We start from the raw sequence: 18295 nt of genomic DNA, 5'->3' as shown, positions 1-18295 counted from the left end.
GTACTGCTAAGTGGGGCAAGTGCAAAAAGCCCGCCTGCTAACTGGAAGAGACAGAATTATCAAATGACAAACGCTTTTTTCCCCAATTCTGTTGCTTCTTATTGTCTAGTTCTGAGCATTCAGGAGCTGCATGAATTTTGTGGGGGATATCTGCTACTAAGTGATACTTTTGCCTAAAAAAAACAAATCTAAAACCCAAATAAACACTTCTTTCTCTCACTGTAGGACTTGTTTTCTGGTCATGAGTGGGTGGGGCAAAACTACCTTCCACGGAAAGGGTCTTGGACTACTGCTGGGCTGCTGAATGCGAGCCCATTGCTGTAAGTGCAGTTACTTGCCAAGCCTGATCTTTAAGCTTAATCCTGTAAATTCTTGTCTTGTAGGAAGATGACGATTCAGAGACTGAAAAACCTGAGGCTGGTGACCTAAAGGTATTTGAAAGTGTGGTATGGTGGTGGGGGGGAAGCTCAGTGCAAGAGGAATAAGTCTTAACAGCATGGCTTGGTGTTCGTTTGTGATCTTCCGTAGCTAGTTTCATACTTTCCTTTTTGTAGCTGTAACATGTCTTTTTGACTTTGGTTCTGGCTTCTGCCAAAGGTAGTTAACCAGTTAGGCTACAGGCTGAGTCATGATTAAGATCTGCGTTCATGACTTTATTCATCTTGTGCATTAGATCCGAGGTAGATTTTCTGTCAGCATCTCACCTATTTTGCAGTGATCTGGGAGATGTAGTATTCCATACAGGATTCTCTTCTGACCAGTGTTAGTTGGACTACTTTCTTCATTTAGGACAACTTAATGAATAAATGATCTTATGCTCCTAGAGGTGATGACATGTCAAAATAAATTCAGTTGTCTCCAGCTCTCTTTCTGTCCTGAATGAAGCAGTTTTGTCAAGGTTGTATTTAAAATTTAAAAAGTGAAACAAGATCCCCACGTGATAGCTATCATAAATAATTGCAGTTGTCTTTATCTTGGGATTACATCTTGCTTCTGCTAAACAGCAGGTGTTTAACAGCACATAGGAACATACATCAGGCTAAAAGCCGGAAGACAGACAAAAGACCAAATCCATTTGAAACTTTGAGAACTGTGCTCAAATTTTTATGCTAGTTCAATCCTCAATGTAATGTAAGCAGTCTTGTGGGATACCAAGTGAGTGACATTTGCAAGGGCCTTGATTTTATCCAGTAGCTTCCTCAAGGGTGCAGACAGTCTCTAAGCTTTGCTACGGAAACCAGAGGACTGTGCTGCAAACTGAAATTCTGTAGAACATTTGAATTAGCACAGGGCTTTGGTAGGACAAGATGAAAGCAAATGAATGTGTTTAGTTATTCTACTTAAATTAGTTTTATAGCAGCACCTTCTTCGAGTTTCCACAATATTTTTATGGGTTTATAGTGATACACAGTTGAAAATCCTGGCAGCTGCGCTGCAGCTGGTAAAGTCGCTTGCATCAGTGTGTGAAATACCATTAATGCCTTTGGCATAGAGGTAGGAGGCACTTGGAAATGGAATGTATTGTCTCCTTTCCTTGTTACAAGAAAAAAAAATTACCTTCTTTTGGAAGAGAGGAAAAGGAAATCTGTCACTTTCATTCTTTTCCTACTTCTAAATTTTTGCCATTGTGGCTGGTAAGCATGCTAGCAAGATGTTTCTGTAAAACTGCTGGATTCAAATGTATACTGTGAAAGAAGAATAGGTGCATTTTCGTTAAAAGAGAAGTTTGGTGTGTATCACCACAACCTCTGTAGTAGGGCCCTGCAGTTGTTTGCATTTGTCTCCTCTGAAAGGGCTCTAGGACTTCAGGGCAATGGAGAAAAAATCTGGCAAAAGAGGAAGAACAAAACCAGACTATAGTAGCTCTTGTCAGAATAATGATGCGTTACAGAAATCTTACCACTCAGTTGTGTGGCTACTGCTTTAATACGTTGCTGATGTTTCATGTTTTGTTTAAAAAGCCTCGTGATTTCACTGAGTTCTATGTGCTACTGTCTAGGTGCATTTTGCCCTTCTGAAGAAGAACTACCCGTGGCCATGGAGCAGTGTTTCAGCTTTGGTGGGGAAGCACAGAAACACTGAATGTATTAAAAGAATTTGGTATCTTGGGTACACTCTGCAGTAGGAACTCTGCAAGAACTGAAAATGTAAATTAAAGTTAAACTTTAAAAAAAAAAAAAAGGTAAAATGTAATTCCTGCCATCCTAGCATGGCATGAAATGTGAGGATTTGAGAAGAATAGCAGGGAGGCAAATCTGAACTTCAGCAGTTTCAGACTTTTGTGTCATTCTTAGTAGATGTCTTCATACATAAGTGAAAAAGAGAACAGCCTCCTCTGGCCTTTTGGTTTGTTTTTTTTCTTTTAATTCTAGCTAAATAGCCAGCTGAGACTGGGAGGCGGGGAGAGGTAGAAGCACACCTTTGCTATGCAGCATGCTGCAAGGCAGCCCGGCCCAGTGCTGTGCTGGTAATAGGCAGGCATGTTGCTGTACAGTGTTCTGTGGGGCCCTGATGGAGTTGCACTAGCCATGCTGTTAAGAAATTCACTTGAGAGGGGTGAGATGGAACATTATTGTAAAAGTAGTTGTACTTGGAGCAGTTGCAAATGTTTCCCATCCCCCTTTTCCACCAAGTGGCAGTGTTCTCATTCTTCCTCATTGCTTTGAGCTTGCAATATCTATGACAACTAGTGAGTAAAAGTTGTAGCTACTATAAATTCAAAGTGTGGCAAAAAGTGAGGCACTTGATTATAACTTGCTAACACTTTTGGATTATTTTATTTTGTCCCAGCTGAGTACTGTAGTTGTTCTTGATCTAACATTTAATTGCAAGACATCACAGACCTGGAAACATGTTTAAATAGATATTATGGGCTCTTTATATATGGCTAGGGCTTTTCCAGCGTCTGAAACTGACTGTATGCAGAAGGTAAATCCTTTAAAATGCACGAATGAGGTAAATCCGCTGCAATTCATTATAGTCTTTTCAAGCCCTGCATATACATTCAGCATTTTTTCAGTGTTTGCCTCTTCGTACATATGGTGAATGAACTACTTTGAGATTATGTCTTGAATAATCGACTAGGACACTTGAGCCAGGTTGTGTGGAGAAGGAGTTCCCTTGCTGCTGGTGCGTCCTGTGATTTGGCCTCATTCTGCACATAGCACCAGACACACAACCTCCAGAAGGTTCAGTATCTGTTGTGGGTATAGACCGAGGAGACTGAAAGTGGGGAATAATGTAAAAACTGTCTGGTAAAGTGATGCTGGGGAGAGTGGAATTTAGAGCCTGTCTCAAATAGCCCCAATGGGGAGATGTTTTTTCTACCCCACCCTATGGTGTTTATATTTATCTCAAGTTTTTGTCTTGATTCCAGGGAGTATGCCCTTGTTGATCTTGATCAATCATCTGAAAGTGTTCTTCCAGAGCAGACTTCTGGCCTGTAGGATTCTCTGTTACAGAGCACCTGTGAACCAGTACCAAACACTGTGCTAGCAGCAGAAAGCAGAATCCTCCTCCTTAAGTAGCAAAGTCAGATACCTTGCATCCTGTAGCTGCATTTTGAAGTGCTTCAGAGACCATTGGAAAATAGGAGATTCAAATCTAGGTAAAACTGATTGCTCTTCCAAATTTCACCTTGGAAGGATGTACTCAGGCTCTGGAGCAGGACATATTTGTTAGTGACCAAAATCACTTCAGGGATCCCTGGTTTTAAGTCAGCAGTCACCAATTGTGAACTAGCAACTATCTTAAAGGCACTTCAGAAACAAAGCCTTCTACTTAGAAGGGAAAAGAAATGGTCAACAGCTGTTGGCAAAAGTGTGGTGTTAAAGATGGAATCCCACAGCCTGGATGGGTTCTTTATGTCATTTCTGCAGATAATGGAGCTGTGGGTACAAAAAAAAGGGCGTTGTGGAAATGGATGTGAAATTTGGTGTTCTGCTGGCATTGGTTTGGAATGACGAGGGTTAACGGGCTGTGCAGTGAGTGCAAGTTGCTTGGGCTCTTGCCAGCAGTTGGCTATGGTTACAGCCTTGATGCAGTAACAAGATACAAGTCTTCAGAGCTCACTAAATGGACTAGCCCTGCAGGAAGAAAGAAAATGAACCTTAAATGAAATATTGACCTTGTGCTCCAAGTCTCACCTGAGGGGTTCTGTACTTCCTATTGTAGGGCTGGATGAATAACAGGTTGCAAGCATTGATCAAGGACAGAGCCCAGCCCTGCAGCTTGGCTTACTGGAGTTTTCACAGGGGGAAATCATTAACTCTCGAGCCTTGACTGTGGTATCTGGACTAGCCAGTGCAGGAAAGCAGATAAATATTGCCACTCCCTTGGCAAGTGAATGCCTGACACATGGTAAGAGTTTTTCAAAGCAGGTGGTTACTTTGATGTTTTCCTTTTCTGGGTTTGTTTCAAGGGTCCTCTCTCCATCCTTGTGGCATTGGACGGAGAGACCGCCAAACTGGGATCTAGCAGAAGAGTGTCAAATTTTCAGCTTTCATTGATCCAGCATACCTGTAAAGTAATTTTACTGTGTTATGATGCGTAGGTGTATACTAATACTTAAATAGAGGCTTTTGATTGCAATGTTTGTTTAAATACCAAAATTATCTTGATTTAAAGTAAAAGCAGTAAGTGCTAAGAACCAGTAAATGGATGTGTGTGCAGTAATGTAATCCCTGTAATTAACTCTAATTTTGATAAGGCATATTAATTTCTCTGAGTTCAAGATACATTTATCAGGCCAGATTCTCAGAAGATGCCTGAACCTACTTAGTAACTTTCACCTCAAATACAAGTGTTTTGCTCTGAAGAAGGGGAAAAAGTGTGCTTGGGAGAAGTGGTATCATTAAAGCACTGCTGTTCCGTTTAGGTATTACACAGCAGGCTGTATAAAAGGAGCTGTCATTAGTAAGCTTTAAAAAATAATTTGAATCTTTTACTTTGCTGGTGGCAAATTATGAAGGTTGCTTAGGAAGCACCAGCCCTTGATGCTTTCAGTTGTTGAAAGGTAGTCTTAAAAATTCTACTTAGTATATATTAAAGGTCATATAACTGAAGAACACATACTAAAATTGCTGTTGCATCACAAACCAGTGCACTCTGCTATGGCTGAAGTGGCTATGTATTAGTCATCTTGCGGTGTCTGGATCTGGTAGGATATAACTGGTTTGTGTGTTGTAGGAAGGCACTCCCAATGTCTTATCAGAAACAAAAAAAATTCATTACATTCTTTTTTTTTTTGCTACCATTCCCCACCCCGCCCTTGACTTTTTGATGCTGCCTGGGTTAGTATTGGCCTCTGATGGGCAGAACTGGCAAAAGAGCTGCTGTATTTTAAAAATGGCCTTGTGTTATGCATAGCCGTGCTGCATACCACTTTGTAAACACTTTCAAAGCATGAACTGTGCAGATTCCAGGGCGAGGGTTAAGGTTAGATCTCCAGTGGTTTGTTTCCCGCTCATTCCTTTGCCTGAGAGCACAGCCCGAAGGTGCCAGTGATAAGCATTACAGTCTCCGATTCATCTTTTTCTGTATTCTAGCTTCCTTTTAATGTAATTCTGTAAAATGCTGTCTGTGCTTCCAACTCCATGTATTTTTACCTCATTTTAGGTTTGGCACACTGTTTTCCAGTGCTCTGTCGAGGGAACCAGAGAGTTTGGCAGTTTAGCAATCAGCATTACATGCGGAGAGCCTTTCGGGGAGTAAACTCAGCTTCTAATGCTGTCCTCTACGCTATTACTTAGTGTGTGATAGTCTCTCTGAGCACTCAGTGAGTGCTCACAATGTTAAAACAGCTGATACCTGGTTCCCATTTTTTAACTAGGTGTTTGACCTTAGTTATTGCCACAGAATATCAGCAGCAGTTAAACAGTTTTGTGTGCAGGAAACAAAATATCATTCAGCATCTTTGATTATTTTGCCCCTTGCCTCGTACTTCTGTGTCTGCAGCTCTGCCTGCCTGGGAGGGAGACAGATCACAGCATTGTTGGTCTCTGAAGCTGGCTTACCTACTTTAGAGCTGCTGGCTTCAATCCAGCTCTTGAGCTGTTTGGAAGATGAGACATGTCCATGGACATGCTTGTTCCTTCCTCCCCGCCAGGCATACATGCTGTGGCAGACTCTTCACTCCCTGCAGTACTAAATACCACAGATTATTGACACAGGTGTGGCTTGCCTTTCTCCAAAGGAAGAGCCAGGCTTTTTCTGTTTGTCTTTAAACTTGAAGAAAAGTCCTTTCTGGAGCTGCTTCCCCTTGCATATTTCACCTGATAAAGGTCTAAGTTTGTCAAGTCCAGTTCTGTTGTTGCAATTATTTGTCTGCTGTACTGAAATAGGCTGTTCTGTATTTGCATGTCGATGCATGTCAGAGTGAGAGTCTGAGCAGTCAGCACAGATGGAGGATTGCCTCAAATACCAACAAATATCTGAAAATAGCTTTTTCCAGCTTCCCCGTTCTGGCTACAGAAGGACTAAAATCTGCAAAAACTCTGTGGGATCCATTCATGGAGGAGTGCATATCCCAGTGAGGATACTTGCTTTACACCTTGCCTCTACTCCAAACCATGAAGGAGAATTTTTAGTACTATGTGCTAGGGAAGAAAGCTTGTGCAAAGAGTTAATTTTGTCAGCTCTCCTGAGCCTTTCCCTTGCTGCTGGGAGGCTTAAGACTTCTCACAGCCCAGCTTCACCTTCTGCTTGATTCTCTAGTGCAACAATCTGTAAAAAAATAAAAACATCAAAGTAGCTTGACACCTCAAGCCCTGTCATGTGGTGCTGACATTTCACCTCTGAGTTCCTGTTTCACTGTAGGAAGCAAAAGTGACTTGAAGGCAGAATTTATGGGCTCTGCAGAGCAAGGCACATCTCTGCAGACCATGGTGGCTTCAGGTGGAGATTGCTGGGAGCTGTGCTACTGGCTGCACCCAACGTGTGGCTGCTATTAGCTGCTGGTGTGCTCCCATGGGCTGTGCAATCTTCTGTGCAGGCTGTTTCGCACTTTTAGAGCACTGCGCCCTGGTTGGTGTCTGTGCTGCGGAGAGGCTGTGCTCTGTGGTCTTGCAAAGTGCGTGCACAGGGTGATCTGCAAATGTTAAACGCGGAGGGCCCCTAGCATCAGAGGCGGAGGAGGAGAGAGGAGGCAGCCAATGGAAGCAGGTAGCTTTGGGACCAGGGTGCCGTCCTAAAGCAGATGTTATTAACTGTACCTCCACTTGGAAAGTGAGAGTTCTGGCACACAGTTCCTTGACCAGCAATTCCTTCTAACAAATAATCTTTGTCAAATATTGAGATAGCGTATGTCAGGTGAACAGAATCAAGTTTCAGAGAAGCTATTTAAAGGCTTTTATGCTATGAATGCTTCCCTTCTGAAGCATTTTCTCACTGAAATGTTCTGCTAGATCTTTGTTGGGGGGGTTTTGTGGGTTTTTTTAAATGAAATTGAAATGAAAGGTGGATTTTTAGACTTAATTTAGCTTAAAAAGTAAAATGCAGTGTCAGCTACACAAGTTCTTTGTTTTGATAAGATGCTTAAGGAATGTCGAGGAGTTGACTCTTTCCTGACTGGTTCTTCCTTCCCTTTTGTCTGTGACCATAGTATCTCAAAATAGGTAGGTTTGTACAGACTGTACATAAGTGTCACTGAAGATTGGATGTATCCTTTTTTCCTATAGGTGGCTTATTTCTGAGCTGCTGTGCTTCTTTTGGTAGCAAGATCATGATCCCTACATTTTTTTCTTAGTTAAATTCCTTATCCTGTACCGGGCACTTTGCCTGGAGCTGTGTACCAGAGCTGGCAAACAGGATATGGCTGTAGGAAATGAGCTTGTTTCAAGCTTTCTCTTGGGATTCTCCTCTCTCACAATACAAGAAAAAGGGGGTGTGGGGGGGGGGGGGTGTAAAAGCACTGTGCTTCTGTTCCCTTGCTTTGTCTTCCCCAGACTCTGAATACATTTAACATGCACTCTGTTTGCTGCCCTCAGCCTGGTAGCACACCAACATCACAGAGATCTAGTGAGCAAGAAATGAAACAGTTCTTTTCGTGCACGAGAAGTTTCTGGTGTACTCTTCCCATAAGCACTTCTGTTGTTTGTAGAGAAGCAAGAACATAATTGCTAGCGTGTTCCTTTGAAAAGAAAAGGGGGGGAGGAAGCACATGATTCAGGGTTTGGAGAGGTCTTTCTCTTGCTGCCCGCATAGAAATGTTTCACCCATTTGCTCTGGCAAGACCATCTTCACTGTCAGCTTAGATAACTCTTCTAACAATTTCTGCTAAGTTATAGAGTTTCTTTCCACTATACTGAGCCAAATGAGGCAGCTGTTATGTTAGGACTACAGGAGACAGTCTGAATTGTAGAGGGGAGGAAAAATTACAAAAACATATTGCTGATGCTAGCTCAGATGAGAGAAATCCACTGTAACTATTGCAGCAGGTCCACTGGCTACTAGTGGAAGGACTGCACTGAAAAATTCTCTGCATTACTATCTTCAAACTAATCCACTAGCATGACAACAATGTGACTAGTCTATACATTTTGTGGCTGTCAGTTTAAATTGGTATTACATTTCTTTATGTGCAAGCAATCAGGTGAAATAGTTGGTGGAGAGAATAAACTCTGCAATGCAAGAGCATTCTCTCTGGAAAACAAAAAAAGAGAAAATGGTGTTGAGGGGTACTGTGGAAGCTTCCTAGCTAGTTTTTTTTAATACTAAGTGGAAGACAGTGGAAAAATGAAACTGTAAGGCTAAGTTGGCTGCAAGTCTGGGAACGCAATTGAGCAGTGGCAAATCTGGCATCAACTTCTCCACTTCTTACAATTGCATCTTATTTAAAGCAATCAGTTTCTGGTGTTGTGTCTTTTCTGCTTCCCTGTTCAACCATTTCTTCTTGTAGTTTGAAGTACACCTGCACTAACATACACAACTGCTATGAGAAATTGGTGGCTGAATTTGTACCTTTTGGTGACAGTTAATGCCACCAGTTATGTTCAATGTGAGCTTTCTGCTGGATTTATAGATCTTGTTTCAGGAAGGATTTAGCGAGCATTGTTGTAAGTCAGTCCATTCTTTTCATTAAATAAAGCTCTTCTGGGCAAACCTTTCCAAACTTGAATTCATCAGTTTCAGATTCATATTGTTTTTGCTTCCTTCCTTTAATCTCTGTTCCACACTGTGAGGATTGTGTTTGGTTGTTTTTATTTTCCATGGAATCAGAGCAGAGACTGTTTTTATGTAGCTAAATGGAAGCACTTTACAACTGAAAAGATGGTCTATATTTCACCTCAGCAAGATGAAATCTTAAGCCAAAATGCAGCGCTTTCCTTATGAGTGTACATACAGCCACCCACCCTCCCGCTTCAGCTTGCTCTTCTTTAACTGATTATGATTCATGACAACTGAACCATCAAGCTGGGTTCATGTCAGTCAGGCTCTTGCAGGCAGTGTCATCTTGCCCAGGGCTTGAAGAAAGCATTTGTCTTTAAATTAGAAAAAATGGAAACCCTTTTCCTGAACACACACAGGAATAGTAATGGAATAATTGTTTTCTGCTATTGGTGAGCTGATGTGCAAATTTGCTCTTAGAAGCACTTAAATTGTGACTTATGTTAGTCATCCAATTAGATTTTAAAAAGTTTGGTGTGTTTTTTTTTTCCTTGTCTTTACTGGTAGTGGTTTGCGCTCTTCAGAGGCTGCTCTTAGTCTCCGGATCAGGGGAAGGGAGTCTGCCTCCTGCTCGTCTTGCTGTCTTTCAGTCCTCTTCCAACTTGGCTCTGAACCACCATGGCATCCCTTGACTCTTTTCAGTGGGTCTGCTGGAGCAAGGCCGTCTGGCTTTAGGCCCTTAAATAGTTGATCTTGTGAGATCTAGGCTGCAAAGTAGATAGCAGCCAGAAAATCAACTTGCTGAGTGCATGAGAGGAATGAAGTACAGTACTGCTTTACTTTTTAACTCAACCTAGCCATTCTTAGAGGCCATCATGTAATACTAGATGGGATAAAATGACTACAGAAAAAGAATGAGCATGGGACATGGTGGGGTTTGGGGTTTTTTTTTGGACTGAGTTTTGTATTTCGATGATAGTAGAGAGAATTTTCAGCATAACTAATGTGTCCAGGCTGAGTGTGCAAGTAGTGAGAGACTGACTGGAAAAGTAAATTCAGAGATGCTCCTGTACAACCTTTCAGAGGTTGGGCTTGTGAAAACTGTGCAGTATTGGAAGGTGTAATTAGTGCAGTCTTAACCTTGTTATTTTCCAGTGATCAGTGTCCAAATGGAAATGAACCCAATAAACGATGCCTGTAGCTCTGGGATATTTGAAGTCTTTAATAGATTTAATATATTTACTCTGATAGACTTTTGGCATAAAATCCTCTCTGCTTGAAACCACTTACCTGCTTGATTTTGTGCTCTTCAGGTGAGATACTGATACATAGCACAGTAGGTGTTGATGATGTAGTAATCTACAAAAAGATCACCTTGCTCTGAATGGATTTAGGTAAATTCCCTACTTAGTTCAGTTCACTTCCAAATTTTCCATTGATTAAATGTGTTTGAATTCTGTTAGAAATCTCTTCTCCATGTGTAAATATTTCTTCCATTCACAATGAAAAGATAGCAGCCATGCAGTATTTCTTGTACCTTGTTACTCGGTGATTCTCTCTCTCATTCAACTTCATACTGGATTAGATCTGCAGAAAATATGATGGGGTTTTGTGGTTGATGTTTTGTTTTTTAATGCTGTCTTTTCTAATCAGTTCATTGTATTCAGTGTGTGACCCAGACTTAAATTAGCCTAAGGGAGGGTAGGACAGTTCCTGTTGGGTGATTATTCCAGTGAAGGTTTTTTGGACTGTCCGTAAGTTCTGGACCTTCAGTAGATACTCAGAAGTTTGAACAAGACTTCTTTAAATCTTGCATCTGCCAAACAGTATGTCTTCGGTCAAGTTGTTGATACTTGCCTCGCCATAGTGTTAGACAATAAGCTCAGCAACTATGAACAAGCACTGTAGGAGGAGTAGGTCATCCTTTTGTTTTCTGAAGGCATTTGAGAAGCTTGAAAGTAGTCTGACTTAATGAAAAGCTGTGTTGATGTATTCAGCTTGTTAATGATGGAGCAGTGGGTGTAGGTACGCAGTAATTCATCAGTAAGCAAAATTCATATCCTCTGGGCAGTGAGGTGTGGCTATAATAGTGAACTTGTTTTCTTGTGCTTGGTGTAGCTGTGGGGTTTCTGATGTCTTGGCTATGGCCTGAGGATGTGGAGACTAGACTTGCTAGAGCGGCTGTGGTGAAAACGGGTGTAGGTAAATACACAGCGGCAGCCTGATAGGACTGGCTTTATTTAGCCTGTTACAAATGGGGCAGACTTGTGCTGTACCTCTAGGATTAAAGGATACAAATTAAAGAACAAACTTACTTCTTGTGAAAGCAAACTTAATGATGATTCTGGAAATTCATAAAGCATACTATTTAACGCATCTGACACTTTAGAGATATTTGTCTAGTGTAAGATATGTAACAGGAGAGGTTTTGGCCATCAAGTTATCTCTCAGAGTATAAGTTTGTGTTTCCCGAGAACTGTGTGCTTACGCTTGGTGCTGGCTCCGAACAGCTACAGGAGACTTGAAAATGGGCTTCTGAAAACTTCAGAAATACAGCACATACCCCTGCAACCCTGTTAGCTGGGGGAATAAGAAGGCAGCGTTCTTGAGGGCATTTAGTACATGTCTAAAGCACCTGAATTTGACCGTGCCACTGGATTGCTTGAGTGCCTGCTTGGCAATACTGGTCATTTGGGTTGGGGTTTGTTTTTTTTTTTCCCTCTTGCCTTTGTGTTCTTGGATGGTGAGAGGACAAGTGGACAGAAGATGGGAGGGATGATGGAATGATGAATACAGTGCTGGTTAAGAGGAAGGATCAGGAGGTGCTCAGGGACATAGCCTGTCTCTTCCTCTCCCTTTTCAGTCCACTTAAAACAAAACTTTCAAAAGATAAGAGCACAGGATATAGTTGGAACAAAAGCAGTTCTCTCCTTTCACCTCAACATTTGCTTGTTGTCTTAAACCAAGGCGAGAAATACTTTTAATTACTAATCTAGCAAGTTCTTCCCCTAAAGGGAATAAAGCAGCCTTCTGACTGCATGTATTTACTGCCTAATGAGTCACTGGGTGCTGCCTGGACATATGTTTCCCTTGTATCTGTAGCTCTATGAACTTCTCCAGCCCGCATGCAACATTTGCATGCTAATCTGAATTTGCCCTCACAACCTGCTTAGTTGCCGCAGAATTGCCCCCACTTCTCTGGTGGCAAAGTGATGCTCACCAGCTTAACACCGTGTTGATGTGGTTGAGGCTCACCATGTCAACGCCATGTCTGCATAGGTTTGTGGAGAACACAGCCTGAATTCCCTGGATTCTTGTCCAGTGCTCTTGCCAGAGAGAGCTCCTTCTCTTGGCATAAGTTTTCTGCTTTGAAATGTCATGCTTCTGTTATTTTTTATTTTCTGCTTGTGCTGCTCTTTCTGAAGACCCTGGGAGAAGAGGTGTTCGTGCACTACACCAAGTGCATTAGCTTAAAGGGGTTGGAGCTGTTACACTACAGTCCATCTCACAACGGGGCCTGGGGCCTTGCCAGCTGGCCAGCAAGAAGTTGTGTGTTCCTTTGTGTACCTTTTTTTTTTTTCTTTTCTAAAATGGCTTTAGCCTTGTATTTTTGTGATCCCAGTGTACTTTTTTTTTTTCATGAATGGCTATAAAAAGTGCCCTGTAGCAGTTAGTGCCACACAAAGAATTTGTTTTTCTGCTTTCAGAGGGCTTTTCTGGAAATTGGTGGGTTTTCGCAGTGAATTTGGCACAGCCTGTTCCCAGATCTGGCTTGGTGACCTTGCTGTTTTCTCCTCACCTTATGCAGCTCTCACCTGATTGGAAATGGAGTAAAGGAAGGGGTTTAGAGAGTGGTTACTAAGCAGCAAGGAGATAGCATTATGTCTGTGTCAGGTTGAATGAATAGCTTCAGTGTTTGGAGGCACTGAGGAATTTTGGACGCACAGTCCGGTGAGTCACAAAAGGTCTTTGGGAGGGAGGCAGGGGGGAGAGGGCAATGTTGGAATACAGCTGATAGTGTTTCAGAAACTGTTTGTGCTGACTTGATATCACTTGTGATTCTCCTGGGGTCTCTTAGAAGCACCAAAATATTTGAACGTTGGTCTCAATATGGTGAAAGCATATTTAAGAGTGTCTTATGCCTCTTGTGTTCTTGGATGGTGAGAGGACAAGTGGACAACACCTCCTGGTCAGCAGACTCTGATGCAAACATCTGCTGTGCTCCTTCAGTTGAAGCTGCCTTAATTTATATTGGTATAACTAACACTAGCTGTGTTGAGAAAATCTCCAAACAGAGCATTACAAGTCAGTGGAGGTTGCCCTTGAGTTTCTGGTAGATCAGATCAGCTATGTCACTCCTGGAAAGTAGCAGCGAAGAGAGAATTGACAGTAGAAGCATTCTTCCAAAATAGGAATAAAGGATCTGCATCACCACCACACTCCCTGAAATTTTGGTTCGTGGAGGGTTTATCAGCCAAAGCCCTGAATGGCACAATTACAGAAGTGAATTCTGGCACCACACACAACTGGCAGACCTTGCAGCCTGGGGCCTTGCAGAGCCCCGGGTGTCTGCGGAGAGGCTGATCAGGTGCTGCTCTGAAGTTGCTGTGCTCTGCTGCTGGCTCTGGGAGCATTTCAGCTGTTTTCATGTTACTCTGGGCAGTGCATCCTGCTGAGCCTGCTTAGGTAACTGCAAGATGCACAGGCCTGTAGTAGGCATTCCCAGGGCTTAAGTAGTTTTCTGTGGGCTGGATCCAGCTTATATTTAGCTAGCCATGTTCTGAAACATTAACTCTTGGCCGGTGCCAAGGGCCAGTCACCAAAAATGAAGAATCTATGGTTTGATCTGTTTTAAGGAAAGGCTTCAAGTATAGCAAAAGGCTGAGTATCCAGGACACGTTGAAACAAAGCCTTAATTCTTTCATTAAATTTAGACTCCAGCTTTGAAAGGAAACAGAGCATCCTGTTAGGCTTTGACTTTCCATGGTACAAACATTGAAGTATTGTCTAATAACTTGCATTTCATTCTTAATTTTTATTCTTTTGTCTCAGAAGTAATGTATAAATTTCTAAACAAATGGACAGTGTAGTTTTTTAGGTTGGAAGCATACCTTGATTAAAACCTGCTTCTTCCTCCTTCCCAGGAATTCTCAGAACTGGAGAAAAGAGATCCTCAGGAGCTAGTTGGTAAGTTCACTCAGAAGTATTTATTCACATGTTTTTTCAAACTAGACTTTCTAGACTCCCCCTTTGTAAAAAGCATCTTCACTCTGTCCAAACAATACTGTAGTTCGAATTATTGCCTGTGATGTTTTATCTCGGTGGAATATTTTCAGTGAAGTCTTGTTTTGGGGAAAAAGGTACTATGCCTAAAAATATGAAAATATATATTACGTGTCTAAAACCTATATGTAAAGGGCAGCATAGCATACCGTATGTTTTCTAATGGTTACCGAAACTTACTTGATATTTGTGACATCTCACTCATTCATTGCACCATTATCAGATTTGGAAAAAATGCGTGAAATAGTATCCTCTGCTTTGTCTCTGTGGAGCTATGCAGAAAGTGTATTTTATGTTGAAGCTCTGACTATCTTGAACTAACCCTTTGTTGCAGAGGTTGCTAGTACAGTTGTGTGGTAGCATGTAATAATATCATAAAAAACCCCATGAGTTTAAGAAGTTGCTTCATTATCTGTCAAATCAGCTTGTGAAGGTTCAAGCATGATGTTTCAGCCATAAAGTGTGATAAACGTAAAATAAGACAGTAAATGCTAGGATGCTAAGCTGTGACTCCTACAACAGCCATCACTCTGAAGTTTTGGACTTAAGTCCTTTTCAATTGGCCTGCCCAGACTTTGCACCAGCCCAACTGTTACATTGAATTTTCAGCCTTTAGAAAGCAAAACTGCTTTAACCGGTCTCATCATAGAATGCAACAGAGATCTTTCTCCAAACTACTGATCTGCCCTGAAATGCACACTAGAAACATGGATGAGACAACAGCATTTAGGGTAAAAAGTGAAGAAGAATATCTGAAAGGCAACTGCCCTTTTACTCTCTACTTTACATGAGGGTGAAGCTCTACCCTTGTAAAGCAATGTAGTGGGAAGTCATTTCTTAGTTAAAGGCTCAGGTTACAATTTTGTTAAGTCTCCTTTTCCCCTGGTGACTGCCCCATCCACAGGAGATTAGAAGATTGACTCTCATTTGTCTCATGATAGCCCAGACTCACATGCAGGCTTAAAAGCTGCACAGAGGGCAATTCTTACAGTGTCACACACTTGTGAGTGGACAGTGTTGGTCAGTCTGAGACCTGGATTAAGGTTTGCAATAGATCTTTAATGTCCTTTCCCAATAGTAGCACACACAGAGCCAATATGTAGGCTAGCTTTGTGCAGAACCAGGTTGTTAGAGGTCAGCATACTTGCCATGCTGGATTCTGTAGGTCTTTTGCATTAGACCATATCTTACCTAGTTGAAAAGGAACTGTTGCAAGAGCCTTATGGTTGGTGTAACGTGAGAACCACTCCCTTACTGGAAAGTTGTATTTTTGGAGTTGGAATTCTTGAATGGAAAAAGGTGCAGGATTTTCTGACACAAAGCAAGTAACTTCTCCAATCTAGACATCTAAAATTTTGTCTAATATCAGTATGTGGAAGTCTTAAGTCTTCCTTAGATGGTTTTATACAACTGCTTTTTTGCATTAAAAACCTATGGGCCTGCCCTTCTCAGAAGATAACCTTACATTGTTCAGCATCACCCTTATTAAAGTACATGATTATGTAGTTGCTTAAGTACACCATTACTTTTGGCAGGAGCCTACATTTATATTTCTGTTTTACCTCCCCTGGACGCATGCTAACATTTGTCTGCCTTGAGCTGGTCTGCGAGTTGGAGCCAGCTGAGATCCACCTTCACTGCTCTTCCCTCCCCGCCCCGGCCTGTGAGGCTTCCAGCTGGATCCATTCCCTGATCTACTTAGTGCATGCTAGGTGAGCACTAGAGTTGACACAAAGAAAGCAGCAGGGATGGGCAGCTAGGAAGGGCATGGTCCTGACTTATGCTGAAGTACTGATCACATAATCAAAACCTGAAAGAATGGAAGGGGAAGTTTCCAGTAGTAACTGCCCTGTGGTTGAGGAGGAAGTATATGTGAAACTCATTTTGATGGATTTCTGCATCCATGTTGTGTTTTTGGGGTTTTTGTACCACTCTGAAGAGTACACGGTGCTGGTGGACATTGCATTTGCTGTTTCCTGCAGCCTTGCAAAATAATACTTTTTTTGCCCTGAAGTTCTTTGCAGCATGGTTGTTTACCTTTTGGACTGTAAGAAATGTTCTCTCCAGCCCTTAGGATATCTGAGCACAAAGTCAGTGTTCATAAGAGCAGAAAATGTGGCTGAGTTGCAGGTCTCTCTCTGCATTTCTCAGCCCACGGAGCAGAAAGGGAACTAGTGTCCTTCCATGGATGGGTGACTCACTGGCATGTTGTTGCCTCCAGTTCTTCCCTCTGATTTGGCTGTTCTGGTGCCAGGAAATCAGAAACCCACACACTCTGGTTTATGCCAAGTGGACTTGATTAGAGTGCCAAAGAATGCAGTTTTAGAGACCAGGCACCACCGGTTTGCATGTCTCCAGGGAAAAGCCAGGCCCCTCTGCTTACCCTTTCCAGGTCTTTGCTTGTTTTTTTTGCATAGTGTGACCATTATAAACAAACTGGCATCTGGTACTGCCTGTAATCCCTCGTGGCTGCTTAAGATGCAGCGTAGAAGTGAACCTTGAAAGGGACAGGAGTTCTTAATCCTACCTGAGGAGCAGCGTTACCCACTGAGAGCAGAGGCAAGATGCTTTACCAGACCTCAGGTGATCCACACCCCAGTCTGTCCAGGTACAGCCAGCGCTCTATTCCTTTGCTCTCTATTCTTTTGGTTTTCTCTGCACTAGGAAAAAGTGCCTACCCATCTGTAGGCAACAAAGCTCCTGTGTGCCCCCCATCCATGTCTCCAGCATAGCCTTTGGGCCATGAGCAGTTGTTTTGTTCTGGAAGAAACTGAGTGCACGGTTTGCACTGTGGTACTTTCTCTCCTGCTATGCAGTTATGTCTTTGTACTGTTAGATATACTGGTCAGATAACCCATCTGTCTCAAACTGAAGCAGGTTAAATGTAGCATTTCCATTTAATTATCTGCCTCACCACGATCTGGCAAGCAAATACCCTCCATTGGCTACTGAGATGGTGAACCTCTTCTAGGTGCACCCTAATAGTTGATTGTGCTTTGGCTGCTGTGCGGAGCGTGAGAGCAGCTGAACATGTCTACCTCGCCACAACACATGCGTTCGCTGCACAAAAAGCTACAAGCACCTATTGCTTGCATTGATGAATTTTCTAACTTTTAGGTCAGCTTGTGGAAGGAGAATGCGCAGACTAAGCAGCAGAGGCGGTGTCCTTCAGCAGCAGGATGCTTTGAGTCGCAGACCTGGCAGTGCATTGGCTCCTACTTTCTTGAACTCCATCTGAGTCATGGGATCTGCTTTATGGTCTTAGTTCTTTATCTGGACTGTGAATCTGATTAGGGGAAGGTATTTACTTACCGTGAGCCAGAATTTGGGTGTGCCCATAGTGATTAACTGTGCCAACAATCAACTTCCTGAAGTCCCCACATGGAGATCCTCTAGGCTGAGAGCCAGCAAATCACAGGTCCAGTTAGAGACTGCAGCCAGTGTCGCTACCTATGACTCATGTAAAAGTAAAACTTTGATCTTGGCAGAAGTAACAGGGTGCGTAAATCAGTTGGATGTATCCTGTGGGGACACACCTTGTTGTTAGCTGTCCATCTGCATTTACCACTCTATAGACAGCGGAAAACTGTGCTTGGGACTTTGAAAACACAAAATCTTTTATATAGGAGCCTGTGGCCATATATGCAAGGGATATTCTGCATGATAATCCCAGCTGCCCCTTCCTCTAGGGAAAGAGCTGGTAGGAAGAGACTGTGGAATCGGTTGTTCTGCTCTCTGTTTGGGGAGGAAGTTTGACGACTGCTTGAGGGCATGGATAATTTGTACTTCCTTACTGTAAATAAGCCTGAAGGGGTTAAACTCATCCTTTTCTTCCTAATGATGTGGCATCTCAGTCTGGCTGCAGTGTGATGAAATAACTGACTAATGATGAATGTTGTGCTCAGTT

The 18295-nt window shown here is 42.4% G+C and overlaps 1 protein-coding gene across 2 annotated transcripts in view; it reads left to right on the top strand.

The window, feature by feature from the left end:
• SAP30BP (SAP30 binding protein) overlaps positions 1-18295 on the top strand; it is a gene marked incomplete at its 3' end in the record, with an annotated part of 30863 nt that overhangs the window by 3047 nt on the left and 9521 nt on the right. The window contains exons 3-4 of one of the 2 annotated variants that reach the window (XM_082008051.1): positions 384-431; positions 14250-14292. In XM_082008051.1, the coding sequence (XP_081864177.1) occupies positions 384-431; positions 14250-14292 (91 nt within the window). The remainder of the gene's footprint in view (positions 1-383; positions 432-14249; positions 14293-18295) is intronic. The other variant, XM_082008052.1, reaches the window with a different exon arrangement.

This window comes from Phaethon aethereus, assembly GCF_964289735.1.
Source record: "Phaethon aethereus genome assembly, chromosome: 18".
Classification (NCBI taxonomy): domain Eukaryota; kingdom Metazoa; phylum Chordata; class Aves; order Phaethontiformes; family Phaethontidae; genus Phaethon; species Phaethon aethereus.
Note: the sequence above shows the minus strand (reverse complement) of the source record. Positions and strands in the feature narration are given on the sequence as shown.